The 19,060-nt window shown below is 35.7% G+C and overlaps 1 protein-coding gene across 10 annotated transcripts in view; it reads right to left on the minus strand.

The window, feature by feature from the left end:
- Positions 1-19,060, minus strand: part of USP45 (ubiquitin specific peptidase 45) — a 56,264-nt gene that overhangs the window by 22,163 nt on the left and 15,041 nt on the right. For 8 of the 10 annotated variants that reach the window (XM_025294630.3, XM_006052446.4, XM_044924337.2 and 5 more), the window contains exons 6-9: positions 9,399-9,541; positions 8,699-8,794; positions 6,144-6,274; positions 4,777-4,864 (exon numbers count right to left, since the gene is read on the minus strand). In XM_025294630.3, coding sequence (XP_025150415.1) covers positions 4,777-4,864; positions 6,144-6,274; positions 8,699-8,794; positions 9,399-9,541 — 458 coding nt within the window. Of the gene's footprint in view, positions 1-2,281; positions 4,040-4,776; positions 4,865-6,143; positions 6,275-8,698; positions 8,795-9,398; positions 9,542-19,060 lie in introns of those variants that run through there. The other 2 variants (XM_044924338.2, XM_025294635.3) reach the window with 2 other exon arrangements.

Raw genomic sequence — 19,060 nt, forward strand, 5'->3', positions numbered from 1 at the left:
TCTGCTTGGGCCTATTTCCGAGAGTCATGAAGTGGGCCATGATGAACTCAGAAGCAGAAAACACGGAGCAGTCTCCAACCTTATGGGATGAGAACTAGTACCTGGTCTCTTCTAATCTCTGTCAATTGACCTTGATTTTGACAGGTGTGACTCACAACACATTCATGACCTTGCCTACTGACTTTCCCAGAAAGAGGTCTTTTAAATTGGGGTGCCAAAGCCAGACTATGTTCCAGAGATTCTCTCAACTCATCTTTTGGGAACCATCCAATAAAGGCAGTTAAGTTTGTGCTTGCTACCCAGTTTTATAAAACTAAACAATATATCATTTAAGCATATAGAAGTAGCTCTCAAAACTATGGAATGATTTCTGTAAAAGTCAAAATAGTGGTTACCTGTGCTGAGGAAGAAGTATTTGAAAAAAAGAAACAGGTAGCTTTTATGGTACTAATAATCTATTTTTTAACTCTGGGAGTGGTGGTAGGGAGGAGTGGTAATAGTATTTATAGTATGCTTTAAACTATATCTGTACATGTTCTTTTATATGTATGATATGTTTTATAATTAGTTTTTAATATTACTCCCCAATAATTATGAAATTAAGTTCTATTTATTAACTAGCCTATGATCAGCACATTATATTTCCTAGAACTGCTCACTATTCTCTTTAAGTTTATTTTGAAAGTTAATGCAAGATTCAAAAATTTAAATATATACAAAGTAGGATATAAAAGTAAACATACAACAATTCATACCATGTTACTCACTCCTAAAATATACTTACATGTGAAAGAAATTGAAATATGTGTCCCAGAAGCTATTAAATATTGAAATAATCTCTAATTCAGACTCAATAAACTTGAAAATTGATAAAATTTTGATACTGTCTGAGGTAAAAACTTGACTTTTTTACCTTGATAAGAGAACACTGAACTAAAAGAAGCAAATTAGAACGGTGCAAATTCCATGCAAGAGAAATGACTTAAATGAAAGATGCCAATAAATACCCATGTTCACCTATAAATATCATCTATAGATATAACTGTAAAAAGTCTATCCAGCAACTAAAGACCTCTAATTCAACTTACAAGTCTATAAATTTATTCTACAATTTGAACATTTTACCATTTCAGACATGACTTTTAATGAGCCTTTACCGTACTCGGATATGTAAGCTGCAATATCACTCTTTTTTAAGAATAAAAACAATGAAGCTGTTTAAATTCTTAACTTTTATTAAACTATTAGATATTTGCTTTTTTCATTGTATCCTAGCCACAAATTTACATTCTCTGCTCTAAACTGTTAAACTTAGTTAAAAGGTAGTTCATCAAGTTGAATAAAATAAATGGGTTTAGGTCCATCTACAACCTTCATTGTTAAGAGTTGTGCTTTGAACCATTTAGATTTTTAAAAAAGACTGGTCAGAGAGCTACGAACAACTGCAGCACATTAATCAATGCGCAGTATCAAGGACCAACCAGTTCAAACCTCCTTGTTCAACTCTTTTTAAAAATAAAAATGCAAAACACATAATTTAAGTTAGCAGAGCTATTCTACCTATAAAATCATGTTACCTAATGATGGATTAAAGTGATAAATCTTTGATAATAAAAATGTAATAATACCATTAATTTAGTGATAGCTCAAACTAAAAGGAAAAAAAGTCAAGAAGCATATATTTCTAAGCTGAAAAGACTACCTATAAAAGAAGCCCTTATTGTGAATTTGACTTTATTTCACATATAGAAAAATTTACAATTTTTCCACAAATGATCCCTTTTATGTCTCTACTCAGCAAGAGGGAGTTATATTCATCAACTTCATAGTCATAAGAAAAAGACCTTAGTGAAACAAGATGAAAGGAGGTCAGCCATTTTTTAACCATCACGAGAAGAGTCTGGTGGCAGACATGCCGCTGTAGCCTTCCTTCAATCAAAGAACACATGGTGCTGACAAACCACAGCAGCAGCCCGACTAACAGCTGTGGAGTTCCCAGGCCAGACAATGCCGCTCCTGCCCGGGTACTCACTGTACCCAACCAGCATGACTGTCCTTGCTTACGAGACAGAACATATCCAAGACTTGACATTTTAATTCTGCCACTCCATCTAAAAGCCTCACGTAGAGGAAGAAAGATAAGAGCTTTCAAAAACTAATGTTTCCTGCTGTACTGCCTGAGTTTTCAAGATACTGTGAATCCCAACGCATTACGACAAAAGAATAATTACAACAAAGAATGCCATCAATGAAAGTAAAATCGAAAAAAAAATTACAATGATAGATTTTATTGCTTTATTTGTAATATCAACAGAGAAAAACATTGTAAAAAGGTGACTTTTAATTCCATTTACAATGATACATGACCACCATGTAGTAAACATATTCCTGTAAATCTCAGGGGAAAAGAAAAAAAATCTTTCTAGCAACTGATGGCTTCAATTAATCCTAAAGTAACTACTGTGTCATCTGTAGGCTCAGAAGGTCAAAATGCATTTACTATTCCTAACACAGAGCATCTCTTTCTACTTTGCTACCTTGGATCAATCCCTTCAATAAGAATATCAATTAGTAAATCAGATTCAATAGTTTTTCAAATAGTGAAATAATTATGGTTACATTTTAAATAGCAAGCTTAAAAATGTATATTCATACTAGTCACTGATGATCAAGCATTAACATTAAACTTTTTTTTTTTGGCCACACTGTGCAGCATGTGGGATCTTAGTCCCCCAACTAGGGATCAAACTCGTATCCCTTGCAATGGAACTGCAGGGGAAGTCCCTAAAATTAAAGTTTAATCAGCAGTATTGTATAGAATTAGATCATTAGTTTGGTAGTCTGAAACACTTAAGTTTGTATCTCCATTCTTGGTATCAGTTTCTAGATCTAAGAAAATGTAATGAATTATTAACTCAGGGGGACTGTACTAATGTTCCCAAAACTTACTCTTAACTGATTTCTTCAAAACAAATTACAGATAAAACATAATGCAGAACTACCCTTCAATTTAACAGTTTATTCAAATTATAACATATTCAAAATAAGTGCAAATGCCCCCCAAAACTAGCTAGTTTATTCATTTAAGAAACTGTTTTCTTCCCAATTCAATACGTAAATGAAATTGTCCATTTAAAGCATAAACACAGACAACATATTGAACAAACATTAAATGAGCACCCACTAAGTGCAAGGCACATAGAATACCATTCCTTGAGGAGATCACAATCTGTTCACAGACAACAGACCTGATTTTAAACAGTAGGTGAGTAAAAAGTAAAGTCGCTCAGTTGTGTCTGACTCTTTGCGATCCCATGGACTGTAGCCTACCAGGCTCCTCTGTTCATGGGATTTTCCAGGCAAGGTACTGGAGTGGGTTGCCATTGCCTTCTCCAGGGGATTTTCCGGACCCAGGGATCAAACCCAGGTCTCCAGCATTGCAGACAGATGCTTTACCATCTGAACCACCAGGGAAGCCCCATTAAAATGAAGTGGAAATTCAACTCATTTAATATGATACCCTATAAACAGCCAATTAAGGATAGAAGTATAATAAACACTGTTTGGTAACTGACTCATTCTTTAAGATAATTTATGAGAAATTATTAGAACCATTACTGTCTCTTCACTGAAAACTGGCCATACAGAATAAAGAAACACTACAATCTCATGTACAATTCAAAAAAGCCGAATTAAAAAAGAAAAGATACCACCCTTCATAGTAAAAAAAGAAACACCTACCACAAGCACATCAGCACTTCACTTGCACCTGGCTGTTCTACTGCATATTAACATATAGATTAAGAAATATATTCACCTTGAACAGGAAACAGTGTTTTCACCTGTTATGACAATTAGGCTTGGCAGAGACTGTCCAGAGTGCTATGTCGAGAACGATTCTGAGACTGAATCCTGACTCAGTGGAACGGCGATGAAATGATTAGCAGGGTCTGCTCCAAGTGAGAAAGGAGGAAGTGGGGGATATGTGCTGTATACTGGACATCTTTAATGTCTGGCATTTTTTCCGAAACACTGTATCCTGTTTGCATAGGACCCCACCAAAAAAGGTGTAAATAACTAATTTAATATTAGAGTCAACCAACAGCCACTAAATTAAGGGACAGGGTTATAGTAAATACTGTTTGGGAAATCTATCTAGATCTTCTTTACTCAACAGACCCTGACTCAGGAGGCTGGGACCCCAGTCCTCTAGTCCCTGAATGAATTGTAATCCAACATGGGACAATGAGGTTTCTCTCTTTTGGGAATTTAAAATTAGGATTCAGTTCATCTTTATACATGTGGAACTGCAACATGCAAGCCGTGGAACTGCAACATGCAAGCCATGGCAGTTAGGAGCTACCATTCAGACAGGGAAGCAAAGAAGCTACTCAGTCTGCAGAGACATGCATAAAGAAAATCTACAGAGCCAGAGAGACCAGGGGGAAAAGGAGACTACTTTCTGGATTTCTGAAAAACTTCCTGTCCTGTATCCCCATTTATCTGGAATATTAGATTCCTTTTTCTTTATTTAAGCTAGTTTTAATTAATTTGTTATTTATAGTCAAAGTACATAAACTAATAAAGGATAATAGAACTGTAAAGTGATAAAAAAAATAATCTTGTGGTAGGCAGGGCAAAAAAGAGGAGGATAAACAGAATAGTTTAAAAAAAAGTCAAATTACTTTCAACTGTACGTTAAAATTTTGGTAAAATTCCTTCAATTTTGTACCTTCTTCTTAAAGAGTATATGTGATAAACATTGAGAAATCTGACCTTTGTTTCTTCTGTCCTCACTGCATCCAGCAAATAATGAAGAAGTTCCTGACTGTCCTGTTGTTGAAAACTTTTAAATGCAGGGGCCCTATGATTTAAAAACAAAACAGGAAAGAAAAATAAAGAAATAAAGTAATTATATCAATAATATATTACTATTATTTAAAATCACCTTGAAATAACATATATTCAATATTCATATATTCAAAGGTTCAATTTACTCTTTTTTCTATAAACAGAAGCACAAAATATGGTTACTGTTCCCATGAGGATGAGATCTTCAGGACACTGAAAACAATATAGCTAACATTTATTAAGCAATGACTACACATCAAGTACCGTAAATGTGTCAAGCTTCACAGTACAGTATACTGAACTTTTGAGAATTTTGGGACACCCTTAAGGTACATGACACACCACAGAATATCACAAAACTAGGAACATATATATATATATATACACACACACACACACACATTTTTTTTTCAAATTTCTATGACAGAATAAATGAATGCTTTAAAGTTAAGCCAGGTCCTTTATGAACGTGTTTATTTCCAGGCACATAAGGGTTTTGTTTTTAACCATACTGGCAATATCTTGGGAAATTTACTTAAACTCTGCATGCCTCAAAACTCATCTTAAAAAAATAAGAAAACTAAGCTAGATGATCTATAACAGCACTTTTAGATTTTACAATTCTATAATTTTCTTACTTTATGGTATTACATAATGGGCTTCTGAGTCAGGACAGACATCTATTTAAACCCTGCCTTGTTCTCATGAAACACAGGAAGCTACTCAACTTCTGGCAGTCTCAGTTTTCTTATACATAAAACTGGGAAAACAATCACGTCTTCAGAGCATTATGAGACATAATTTACATAGAGCACACAGCTGCAACTAAACAAACGTTAGTTCCTTCTCTGCATGTGTGCTAAGTAGCTTTCAGTCGTGTCCAACTCTTCGCTGACCCTATGGACTACAGCCCACCAGGCTCTTCTTGTCCATGGGATTCTCCAGGCAAGAATACTGGTGTGGGTTGCCATTCCCTTCTCCAGGGGATCTTCCCAACCTGGGGATCAAACCTGCATCTCTTATGTCTTCTGCATTGGCAGGTGGGATCTTTACCACTACTGCCACCTGGAAAGTCCCTTTCTCTTGGTAGTCCAAGACATAACGGCAATGTCACAGTAAGTGTCAAACTACTCATAGTAAGCTCTAGGAGATCTTCCCTACCCAGGAATCCAACCAGGTCTCCTGCATCACAGGCAGACTCTTAACTGTCAGAGCCACCAGGGAAGCCCAGATAAGCATATTAGTGCTTCGTAACTCATGATCATTCATATTAAGACAGTAGATGTACCCACTTCTGACAAAGCTGATTAAAAAGAACTTTGGGAGAAAGTGGTCCTCTTTCAGTCTCCTTCATGCTGTGAAGAAACAGGAACAAGGCTGAGGTCAATGGTCCAGGGCTTGAAAGTTCCACCACTAATGGGTCCTTTAAAAACAGGATCAATTCTTTGTCAGAAATAAACAATTTTAAAATAAAATGTCATTAAAAAATCTAAGAGAGAGTTATATTGTTTAAATGATGACTAAACCATCTCAAGTGTATTAAAAAGCTTTATTCCCTCATATACAAGATAACTATATAAAAAATGAAATTAAATGCCTTACCTTGAAAAATATAGGTATTCTCATATCTTCTGCCCTTTACTTTATATAACTATTAGCTCAAGAGTGAAAAACCAATCTTTCATTGCTTTTAACTGCCCCTTCATGTACTCTCCTAAAATTATTCATTGACTTGTTATTTGTACATATTCACAAATAATCATAAACATTTATTAGCAAAACCCCATACTCTTCTTTTTTCCAAATATTTTACTAATAAAATAAGGAATGGGAATTATGTCACAAAATACATTACCTTGTACTTATTTTATACCTACTCTTATTAATAATGAAGTACTGAGTGTTTTCTCCCTAATTCGGAGACTAAGACATTTATCACTTCTGTTCAACATATTACTGGTGGTTTGAGCCACAATAAGGTACGGAAAAGAAAGGAAAGGCATACAGATTACAAAGGCCCAAAGGAAACAGTTGGTGAAAGAGCACTGATCTATACTGATAGTCCGACAACTCAGGTCAACTATTATGTCCTAAAAAACTAAGACCTAAGACTGAAAATTTTCCTCTTAGAATGACACAAACCTACAGTGATCAGCTATAATATCTGATTGCCATATACTAATTTCACAGCTTCAAGTGTGAAATACTTAAATCTAACATCAGATCACAGTTAGTCAGAAATCTTCTCAAACACCATCATTATTTTGTAAAGCAGTCTTCACTAGCTCCCAAGGTGGCAACTGGGCTCCACCATTAAAATCTCAAGAGAATGAAAGGGCAGTGAGTTTACAGACTGACTTTTTAACAAAAAATACAACCATAGTGTCTTTCAAAATTGCTTCCTTGGAAGAAAAATCTAAGGTTACTATATTGGGCTAAGAAGTTTTAGAATTCCTCTTTTTTAAGAATTTCAACAGTCAGATTATGAGCTATACCTTCACTCTTTGTTCCTCTAAAACACACATAGACAAGTCAATTTCTGCTGCTGCTGCTAAGTCACTTCAGTTGTGTCCGACTCTGTGCGACCCCATAGACAGCAGCCCACCAGGCTCGCCCATCCCTGGGATTCTCCAGGCAAGAACACTGGAGTGGGGTGCCATTTCCTTCTCCAATGCATGAAAGTGAAAAGTGAAAGGGAAGTCGTTCAGTCGTGTCCGACTCTTCGCGACCCCATGGACTGCAGCCTACCAGGCTCCTCCGTCCATGGGATTTTCCCGGCAAGAGTACTGGAGTGGGGTGCCATCACCTTCTCCAAATCAATTTCTAACTGGAATCTTAATTATTAGTGTAATACCCTCCAAGACCACCAGGAACACACTTGGAGCAGAACAAGATGGGTTCATTACTTGTTGGTTTGAGGGGGAACACACACAACAGGGAACCATGGAGTGTCTCAATCAGAGGTATTCAAAAGAACCAATGGAGGATTTGGGTTTCAGTTGGGTGGTTTAGGGAAGAAATTAAGGAAAATAATTTTAGAAAAGGTCTGCTCTCAGTTGGATGCTGTAATAAAGTGGGGGTATTTCTACGATGAAATATCTCAATAAAAGGAGACTAGAATGAAGATAAAGCTGTAACAAGTGAAAAAAAAAGTCACAGTGACTCCTTTTGGCCAAGAGAAGGTGACTGGGATTTTCTCACTGGAAGAGTAATCTTGGTTTGGACAAAAGTATTAAGCGGACTTGTTTTGTCTCATTTTAACAGTCTTGGAGTAACCCTGCTTGAGGCTGGTATTCTGTGAGGTTCACGTGAACATCATGGCCTAACTGTGGGTATCAGGATAGCTTCCAAATGCCAGAGGCTGCCTTTTTCCCTTTCTCACTAGTTTAAAAACCCAGTATCAAACTAGATTCCAAAAAACCTTTAGATGATCACTATTAAAATTAAATCTACCTTTAAAGGATAAAAATGCTGTATTTAAGTAAATGTTACCAATAACTATAAATTTTATAATACAGATTTTATAATATAGAACAAGAATCCTAGATGTTTCATTCAACAAAAATCAAAACACTTTAGTCTTTTCTAGTATGTCTACTCAAAAGCTGTCTCAGTATTTTTTCTGTTGTTTGACTTATGAGATGTTTGAAGCATAACATATCTTAAAGCTCTGATTTTAGAAGTTTTAAGTCTTATTATTTATTTTCACAAAATGCTTTTGAATTATTTTTTCAACTTCCCTGACTACCATCTCAATGGATAGCTCTGAGAAGTAAGAAAAATAGATTTTGGCAACATTACCAGCTTATCTAAAAAGAGCTATTATCCAGATAATTATACTTCTTACCAGTTCAGAGTCAGAGGAAGGAACAATCTTGAGTTTTGTACCATGTTCTTTGATTTCATTCATCAATTCAGTAAGAATGTAAGACTGTGCCAAGTTCTGAAAGAAAATAAAAGTATTATCTTCTGATTCAGTTATAATATGCCTCAAATTTCACAGAATAAATACTCTTTCCAAGTTTCAAATAGCATCTGATATAGCAAAAATGTCTTTAGGTTTTAAGAAAATTTAACTAAACACATTTTACATTTAATAAATATCACTATTACTGACAGAGCCATGATAAAATACAGAGGTCTTTCAGAATCACTGTGGAAAAAGACGGCATATGTACTATACGACAATGGCTAAAGTGAAAATGAAAGTCGCTCAGTCATATCTGACTTTTTGCAACCCCATGGCCTATACAGTCCATGGAATTCTCCAGGGAGAATACAGGAGTGGGTAGCCTTTCCCTGGGGATCTTCGCAACCCAGGGATCAAACACAGGTCTCCCACATGGCAGGTGGATTCTTTACCAGCTGAGCCACAAGGGAAGCCCAATGGCTAAAGACAGCCTAAAACAATCAAAAACAAAACAGACAAACTTCTAGATGAACATTTAGCAGTCCAAGGTGTACTTGCTATTTGACGTCCAAGGTGTGCCAAAAAACACAATTAAAACAAACTTTTACATGTTACAAAGCTTTCTCATGGCTCTTACCTGCATGACCGCATTAAAGAAGCAAGTATTTCCTAAATTTGTAATTCCCTTTACAGATGTTACACTGCCACCTTTTCTTCCCTTATTTTTTTCACCTGTTTCACATTTTTCTTCACAAAGTTTTATGATTCTAGAAAATGCACCTAAGTTAGAGAAAACACAATGGATATGAGATTTTAAATACATATCATTTGATACAATTTAAATATATTATTTAAAATTAAACAAGATTTTTCCTCTGAATCAGTGTTTCTGAGGGGCAAGAATACAAATGGAAATAAGTAGTTCTTGTTTTGTATCTTACAGCTAAAGTAATTCATTTTAATTCATCTTAATACATACACACCCATTCTTCAAACCTCCCTGTAGAATTCCAGATGAATTTAAAAATAAAGTAGCTTAAAATGAATTTTAAACAAGCAAGTAGAAAAGATCTTGGTTTCTAAATACCATTGTCCATTAAAACAAATGAAGACTCTTTGAAGAAAAGGCTGATTCTAAACCTGGGGCAGCAAAAGAGGCAAAATGAGCTTATACCATTTTTGTTATTCCAGAAAATAAGTACTCCAAAGAAGAAAAAAAGATGAGTATGTCAAAATACACAGGCATCATTTTGAACAGGTTTCCAGTGGTCCAATTTGGAACAATTTGAATATCAAAATAAAGAAGAGTGCTGATAAGAGTACTACTCACTGAACAAAATGAGAATGGGTCTGAATTGATAATAGACTTTTTAAATGAGGATAAAATAAAAAATGTTTCCTGACCAAAGAATGCCAATTAATAAACAGAAGAAATGTGATGGAATTTTAAAAACACCATACAGTAGTAATTTGGAGATGGTATAGTTCTTGCTTTCTATAAATTAGAAACTGTCAAAATAAAATCCATGGATGCTCAAGTCTCATATTAAATGACACAGTATTTGCATGTAACATACACACATCCACCCATATACTTTAAATCATCTCTAGATCATTTATAATACCTAATACAATAAAAATGCTATGTAAATAAATAGTTGCCAGTGAACAGCAAATTCAGGTTTTGCTTTTAGGAAGTATCTGGAATTTTGGAGGGAATATTTCTGATCTGTGGTTGGCTGAATCCCAGGATGCAGAACCTGGGGCTGGGGGGTGGGGAACCCCACAGCATAATATAAAAAGTAAAATATCTAATACTTAAGGGTATGGTAAAGTGCATGTTTTGGGGTTACTGACTTGCATAATTAACACTGATTTGCAAATTATATCAATTCATCATGTTTAATAACTATGAAAATGAAGAAAAATTTCTAACATTTATGAACTGATATTATTGATTATTATCTATTTAACAGATTTCTAAATCATTATAATTTGAAGTTTGACAGGAAACTGCCAAGTTCTCAAATCTTCTGATTTTAAAGGGATGTTCTTTTATATTCCTCTCAACTCTCAGATTTTACAGTATTTACAATTATATTTTTATTTACTTAATACTGACATTGGAGAGGGAAATGGCAACCAACCCCTTCTAGTATCTTGCCTGGAGAAATCCATGGACAGAGGAGCCTGGCACGCTGTGGTCCATTGGGAGTTTCAAAGAGTTGGATACAGCTGAAGTGACTTAGCATGCACGCATGCAATACTGACATGCTGTCCTGCATTGCTAATTAACTTTTAAGTGGCTGTCTGCTTCTCCAACCAGATTCATGGAGATAAGAGAATGTCTCTTATGACTGCTCTATCCTCCACAGGGGTGTGATGTTGAAGAGAACATATATATTTTAAAAGCTCAATATAAATTAAAACCAACGACATTAAACAGCAAATACAGTCAAATTTTAGCTTTATATGCTTCCAATGACTTCTTAAGAGGAAATAAATTAAGACATCTCCTCCACAGCCTTCTGTACAAAAGCATTATGGGAGATATAAAGGCGCTGAGGCGGCCCTTTTCTCAGGGCAGGAGTGGGAAACAAACACCATCAAGAGAAACCTCAGTCTCAGGTACTGGCAGACTGATATCATGCACACCTTGTTGGTCAAAGGAACAACCTGTGACTTTTGCCAAAGCAAAGGCTTCTAGCTATAGGGCTCCACTATCAATCAAGTGGGATGATTAACATATTTTCTTATATAGTTTTTATAAGGATTAAATGAGCTAAACTTACTTTGCAAAGTATCTGGCATGCTAAGCACTATGTAAGTGTGTGAAAAACAGCCCAGAGAGCCCCCCGAAATTGCTATTCACGCCAACACCCACATCTTCATGAGCTATTTGTCATGTCCATTGTTTGTCTGCTCTCGCTTTCTTCTCTTTAATCATTTCCTGTATTTTCTGGGGATTTTCCCCTCAAGTTTATCTCACTTCTAACTGGATTTCCTAAATTGCTAATGTGAGTTTTGCCTTTCACATTGACTTCATGGTTTTTGTGATCCTGCTTTTTTTCCTAATGTGGAAACATCTTAGTGAGAAAAATAGATCTGTGGGTTCTCAGATGTTTCTTTCACTAACCAAATCTATTACAAAGAAAAGATTTTTCCTTCAACTCAACTTTTACCCTGTGACACAACATTTTATCATAAACTCTATTACCTGTTTTCCCCCCTTTATTCCTGTTTCCCCCTTTATTCCTATGTTAAACACTATTGGTTGTTACTGGATATTTGTTATCCAGATAACGAAGAGTTGTTTTTAAATCCCAACCCTAGAATTCTGAATTAACACAGAAAAGAACTAGAAAAATAGATCTCTCCTCCTGTCCTCCAGATATTAAACATAAATGATAAGAATTATAGCCCATACTAGAGTCTGGGGACAAAGCTTGGTACAATCAATGGAGAGGGTCACTGAAGTACAGAGGCCAGGCATAGAGAAAAGGAAAAGGGGGAAAAGGCCAGACAGTATTCAAACTTGCAAGGAAATGCAAAAGCAAATGAAAAAAGCCAGCCAGTGCTGAAGAAGCACTGCACAAACAAGAGGAAGCCCCATGCTGATCCTGGTTTGCAAACGGGAGCAGTCCACCTCTTAATTACATCTGATATTCCAACTGAAGTCCAGAATTGGCAGATTTCAGGCTATCATTGTAGCTATTGCCACTGGATGGCTTCACAGTGATTTTTAAGAGATTTAGGACAAAAGAATAATTAAATCCAAGCAGTGTCCCTTTTTTGGGGGCAAGGTTGTTGCTGTGATTTTACAAAACTCATTCTCCAACTGGTTAAGTGATTTGCCCAGAATAAAAATGATAATCTTTTGATTATAAATCCATTGTCATTTTGCCAGGTAATTTCTCTTCAGTGATTTATGCACAATGAGAAGAATTACAAAAAAATAGCAGGCAAGATTCGTACAGATTTGACTGTTCTCAACCCCTAACAAATATGACTTCTCACAAGTATTCCCTTTAGTTAACGTTCTTAATAAATGTTGCCATGTTTTAGCTTACTATGAAAACAGAGTGGCTGGGGGAAATAAACTATTAACTCCATATAAATATATACTATATATCTATAAATTATATTTATTATTCACTTGGGAAAATACTTCCAGAAGTAAATTATATTTTAATCTTATAAGGCCAAATAGTATTTGTTAAACCATAAAGTGCAAATGATTTATGTATCTGTATATCACATTTACCCATCAGTTTTCAAAACATCTGGGATAGCATCTTAAAGTAAACAATGTTCATAAGACCATCTGGTCAAAACTGCAGGCAAAAAAAAGCATAAGCATATGGAAAACCAGATTTTACCCTTCCCTTCAGCAGTAAGGGATGACAAATGTCAGACCTAGATATATCCACGCTTCACTGTGCGATGCTTTTCAGCACCACCTGGCTCTCCATGCAGAGCCACCAAATATGGACAGCATTGCCAGGAAGAACATATCCACGGGGCAATGGCAATAAAAATAGTTTATTTCATGGTTAAATAGCTACTTCGCACAAGTGGCAAGAGTCTGTTTTGTTGACTTTTACATGTAACTCTGTGAGAACACGTTCAAAATTAATTATGTTATTAGGCTTGAATATTAAATAGATCCAATAATAGGACTAGAAAATGGACTGACATTTTCTAAGAACTATTTATATGTATCTTATTTAAAGTGCATGTTTTTCATTTTACTAAGCAGCATGGTTACAATGAAACAGTTATATATGAAACAATTTGTATAAATATATGTAAACTATAAATGTAAAAGGTAACAGTTCAAATAAAATTGCTTTATTAAATGTCCACTGTGTACCAGATACTGTATGTACCACTATCTGTAATTATTTATAATTGCCTATGATTTATGACTGGAGTATAAGGAACTGACACACAGTGAATAGCATAGAGAAATTTAGCCTGAAATTCATGATTACATCATGGTAAAACTTTTAGAAACTAAGTATTCATGTACATTTGCTTACTGAAACTGTCAGCTGCGAGTTTAAGTTTCTAGTTGAAAACAAGGGTGTTTGAATCAGTCTCACAGTTATCTGACCTACACACAGGTATGCATTTTAATAAAATGCAATTTATTACTTCCAACGTAGAATAATTACTGATCATTTTGCTTTTAGAGACAACAAAGCTTTCTCAATCTGGCAGCGATTTTAGATCATATTCACTTTAAGAACTCTTCCTTTATGAACACAGAATGAATGCAACTAAGGGCTGAACTTCAAGAGGTTTTGAAGGATGGTATAATTAAAAGGACAAAGCTGCTACAACAATAACAAAAAAATAAACTAGACAAAGTCTTCACTTTCTGGCTGAAGCACCAGCAGAGCCAAAATAAAGAGAAAAGAAAAATGTTTTCAAAATTTGGCTAAGACTATCTAAAAAGTAATCTTAAGCACCTCAAATTTTGCTACAATAAAAATGAGTCCAACACAAAGATTCCCTACCATTTAAACCAACTCTAGATATTAAATCAGAGAAGGCAACGGCACCCCACTCCAATACTCTTGCCTGGAAAACCCCATGGTCGGAGGAGACTGGTAGGCTGCAGTCCATGGGGTCGCTAAGAGTCTAACACGACTGAGCGACTTCACTTTCACTTTTCACTTTCATGCCTTGGAGAAGGAAATGGCAACCCACTCCAGTGTTCTTGCCTGGAGAATCCCAGGGACGGGGGAGCCTGGTGGGCTGCCGTCTCTGGGGTCGCACAGAGTTGGACACAACTGAAGCGACTTAGCAGCAGCAGATATTAAATTATAAACTTTAAAAAATCCTTAATGTACCAGAAAATTGTGAGTTAATATGTTTATAACCTTAGAATAAAAAGACTTTCAAAGCATGATCTCAAAGGCTAAAAAACCGTTACAAAAAAGACTGGTGGACTTAGTAACAATGACTCTAAAAATTTCATTGCTGCTCCCTCCAAACCCCCAAAAACAAAACCAAAAAAATCGCTAAAAACTATAAAGAAAGTTAGACACAGAAAAATGAGTATTCTTGCCAACTATATCCTTTGCATAGTCTTTCTAGAGGACAGCTTAACAACAGTAATCAAAATTCAAGATGTGCTTATAAATTGGCCAGAAATTCCAAAAAATTTAACCTACAGAAATAGAGAAGCAAATACACAGAGATGCAGTTTTGCTCATCACAGGAACAAAGATGCAGTTTTGCTCATCATGGGAGAAGGCAATGGCAACCCACTCCAGTACTCTTGCCTGGAAAATCCCATGGGCAGAGGAGCCTAGTAGGCTGCAGTCCATGGGGTCGCTAAGAGTCTAACACGACTGAGCGACTTCACTTTCACTTTTCACTTTCATGCATTGGAGAAGGAAACGGCAACCCACTCCAGTGTTCTTGCCTGGAGAATTCCAGGGACGGGGGAGCCTGGTGGGCTGCCGTCTATGGGGTCGCACAGAGTCGGACACGACTGAAGTGACAGCAGGAGAAAACTGAAAACAACCAACAGTGGATTTGTTGCCAAATAATATCAAATGTTGCTCTTTTCGCAAAGGCATAAATATTTGTGAACTGTCTTGGTTAAACCAGAGCTGGAACACTAGTGCATCCTGAGTGTCCCATAGGCATGAGGAAAGCAAACTTATTTTGCAGTTTGCTTATTTAAAGAAAGAATCTGAAAGCATTATCTCCTCTGTTAACTTTCCTCATTGTAAAGATCATGATCAAACGAAGGCACACAGCTAATTGTACAGAGTAGATTCAAACCTGGGCAATCTGGGTTCAGAATCCACACATCCATTATGATCTGCTATCTGTCTGTCTAAGAATGGATGATAAGGTTTCTAAGTGTAACAACTTAAGACACTGATGAAATGCTAGTGGTGATAGAAAAGACTACTGCTTTCAAGCAAAAGTTGTATATAATCAATTGCTGGATGTCTTTGGTGTATGAATTTATAGCTTTATTAAAGTTTATAGCAGCCCTTCTCAAAGGGTTCATCAAAAAATATTAAGCCCTAATACTATACGTACCCACTGTATGCAATTTAACATCTTCCTCTATACCCAGAAGGGTACAAGTTAGCACCATTTTGGGGAGAACTGAGTAAATTCATTCAAGTGGTTTTCTGTGTTCTGTAATTCGGAAGAGGAACTCCAGATTTAAATCCCTACAGGTAATAAGTTGTTTTTTTAAATGTTCAACATGTTTTTTGTCCCTAACCCCGTTCATATATGGGAATAACTATTTTTAGTACTTATTTTTTGAAAACGCAAATTTTAGGCATACAACTGTCACTTTATAGCAGAACTGTATTATTTATTTTAAAAAGTATTACATTATATATTGTTATTGTAAAAGGGTACAATATTATTTATACTCAGATATATTATTTCAGATTCCAAATGTATATACTTTCTTATTTCAAAAACAGGTACAACAAACTTAATAAAACCAAAGAACCAACATGTCTTTTTACATCAGGAGCACAAGCTTGATGAATTGAACAGAATATAATATTTCATGCTCTCTTTAAGTTCTTTGAAAATGGCATCCCATCAGTATTACTCAAATTTACTGGTTTAGAAAAGAATGTGGGATTCTCTACCATCTGCCTAGTTCACATATATGCAATGACACAATTTCGACAGGAATTCCTGTGTTTGTAGAATACTTCTGTGATATTTACAAGACTATCAAAATGAGCAATAAGCCCTCTGCGAAAATTGGCCCACATATTTCTGGTTTTCTGGGTGGGTCTCACACGAAAGTTTTCTTGCTCTTTTTCCAATCTTGTGTTATATATGACCTTTTCATTATAAGGAGATTTTATTTGTTGTTTTTAGTTTTCTGATATGTGTTTGAGGTGGAGATTGTGGAGAGTTTTTTTTTTAAAGCAAATCCTAGCATCAGATGTGAGATCTACACAGCTGTAAGCATTCTTCTGGGAACCAGCACTAGGGTTCCCTCAACTGCTTAATGCAATTACCTAAACCAGTCATGTAGTATTAATGTAATTTGCCCATTTCTACAGCTGAAAAGATTAATCTTCAAAGAATAAAAAGGAAAAACTTGCTATCCCACTATTCCTCTACCTTGGAATCAAATAACGATGACTTCACCTGGTTGTTCTCCACATTCCTCTACCTCCTGGTTAACCACTGTCCTTAGAAGTCTGGATTGAGTCATAAAATAAAATGACACTGCCATATGAGTGGGCAGGTATACATACAAGGGCATTCCTATCTATCTCCATTGCACAGTAAATGGTCTTTCTAAACTACGTAACTGATCATCCACTTCTCTGCTTAGAACCTATAAGTGGCTCAATACTGCCTGCAAGATAAACTCTAAACTTACAAGGCCCTTCAATTGGTACTTCCACTTACCTCCAGATTCTCACCTCTCACCATGGCCATCATCACAAAACTCAATCTTGCAGCTATACAATCCCTGAACAGATCCTTCATCAATAAGCTATCTCTCCTTCCCTTTCTGCTTAGCTAATATTTAGCTGTCCTTCAGCTCCCTGCTTAGCTAATATTTAGCTGTCCTTTAGCTCCCAGCTTAGAAATCTCTTACTCTAAATAAAAATTTCCTGGATCCTCTAGGTTAGATACCACTCCAAACTGTTCTCATAGTCCACTGTACTTGCTCCATCACAGCACTATTTAAGCAGCAATTATAATTATGACTTGTCAATATCCCTCACTGACTAAAAGATCAATAATGGCAGGAACTGAGAAACAGATCTGTCTCATGCACTACTCTATCTCCAACATCTAGCAGTTTCTGGCGCAAGGTAGAAACTCAGCTATATTAAAAGACTGAATGAACAAATAATTTGATAATATTCAGGGGTGTTTTGGTGAAAATGCAAGAATTCAGTTCAACAGTATTTACTGCCTAGTTCTATGAGAATCAGAAAGAACGTAAGCCAGGGTACATTCCTCAAGACACGTACAATTGTATAAATCAGACACAGATACACACAAAAGCTGAACACAACAAAACCGAGTGTTAAGATTATAATGTAGGCTACAGAGAGAGATAAAACAAAGGACTGGGAAAGTGTCACTGAAGTAGGATCTGAGCCAAGCCTTCAGGTAAGAAAGATGGAAGACAGAAACTACAAGGATAGAAATGTGTTAGTTCAGCAGTTCTCAAAGGGGATCTGAAGATGACCTCCATCTCTTGAGCGTCCTTAAGCTCAACAGCATTTTCATAATAAGCCCAAGATGTTATTTGGTTTTTTAACTTTCATTCATTCTCAGTTATACAAAGCAGTTTTCCAGCAGCTACATGCCATGTGATATCAGAACAGACTGGATGCATAAGTAGCTATGAGAATCCAGCTGTTTCTATTAAGCCAGACATTCAAGAGAGTTGTAAAAATGTAAAACAATGCCACTGATTAGGTTTGTGTTGTTCTGGAAAGAGTTCTCTGTCCTAAAAATATGATATTTGTGTTAACATGTCATGGAATTACTACTATTACTAAATTACTACTATTTTTAAAATTAAAAAACATTCTAATTTTTTTAGTTTTAATTTCTAATATGAGAAATATTGATAGAGTCTAAAGAGCTACTGGGAACAAAAGTTGAGATTCACTGAGCAGAGAGGCTGAACTAGATGCATCAGATGTGAAATGAGACCAGGCATCATGTAACTTAAAAACATGTTTAACGTACAGGTACAGGCTTTCCTCTCAGTAGTTATTTTTACTTAACATATAAAAAGGCTCCTTTTAAGTCACTCTTATCCTTTCACTTGAACACAGTGAATACAGTTTAATAGTCTTTTTGAGTTCCCATATACAGACGTTTTTATATTTCCACAATCTTCATGATTATCATTTAAAATAGCTATATAATCATATCCAGCATTCTTACAAACCCCAATAGCAACTTCCATATTTGATCTGTAAAGCATTTTATAATAATATTACTATCCCAAAAAACTTACTTCTAGAATACCATGGGATCTTATTTTAAATCAAACTTGCCCAAGAGCTACTGAAACTTGGAACACAGAGATAATAACATTTTGACCTAGACCTTCTGGAAACCCTGAATTCAGAATTATGTCTCTCCCTGACTTTAAAGGTTCTACACACTCTCAAACTCCTTCAAGAACCTGTTTCCCCATTCCAAGTGCTACCCTGGTTCCATAGACAGTTAAAGCTTACATTAGCACTTCCTTCTCACCACCTGAAATGATGTCTTCTACCTGTCCAAAGTTTATCCTTTAAGGACCAACTT

Source organism: Bubalus bubalis, chromosome 10, assembly GCF_019923935.1.
Source record: "Bubalus bubalis isolate 160015118507 breed Murrah chromosome 10, NDDB_SH_1, whole genome shotgun sequence".
Classification (NCBI taxonomy): domain Eukaryota; kingdom Metazoa; phylum Chordata; class Mammalia; order Artiodactyla; family Bovidae; genus Bubalus; species Bubalus bubalis.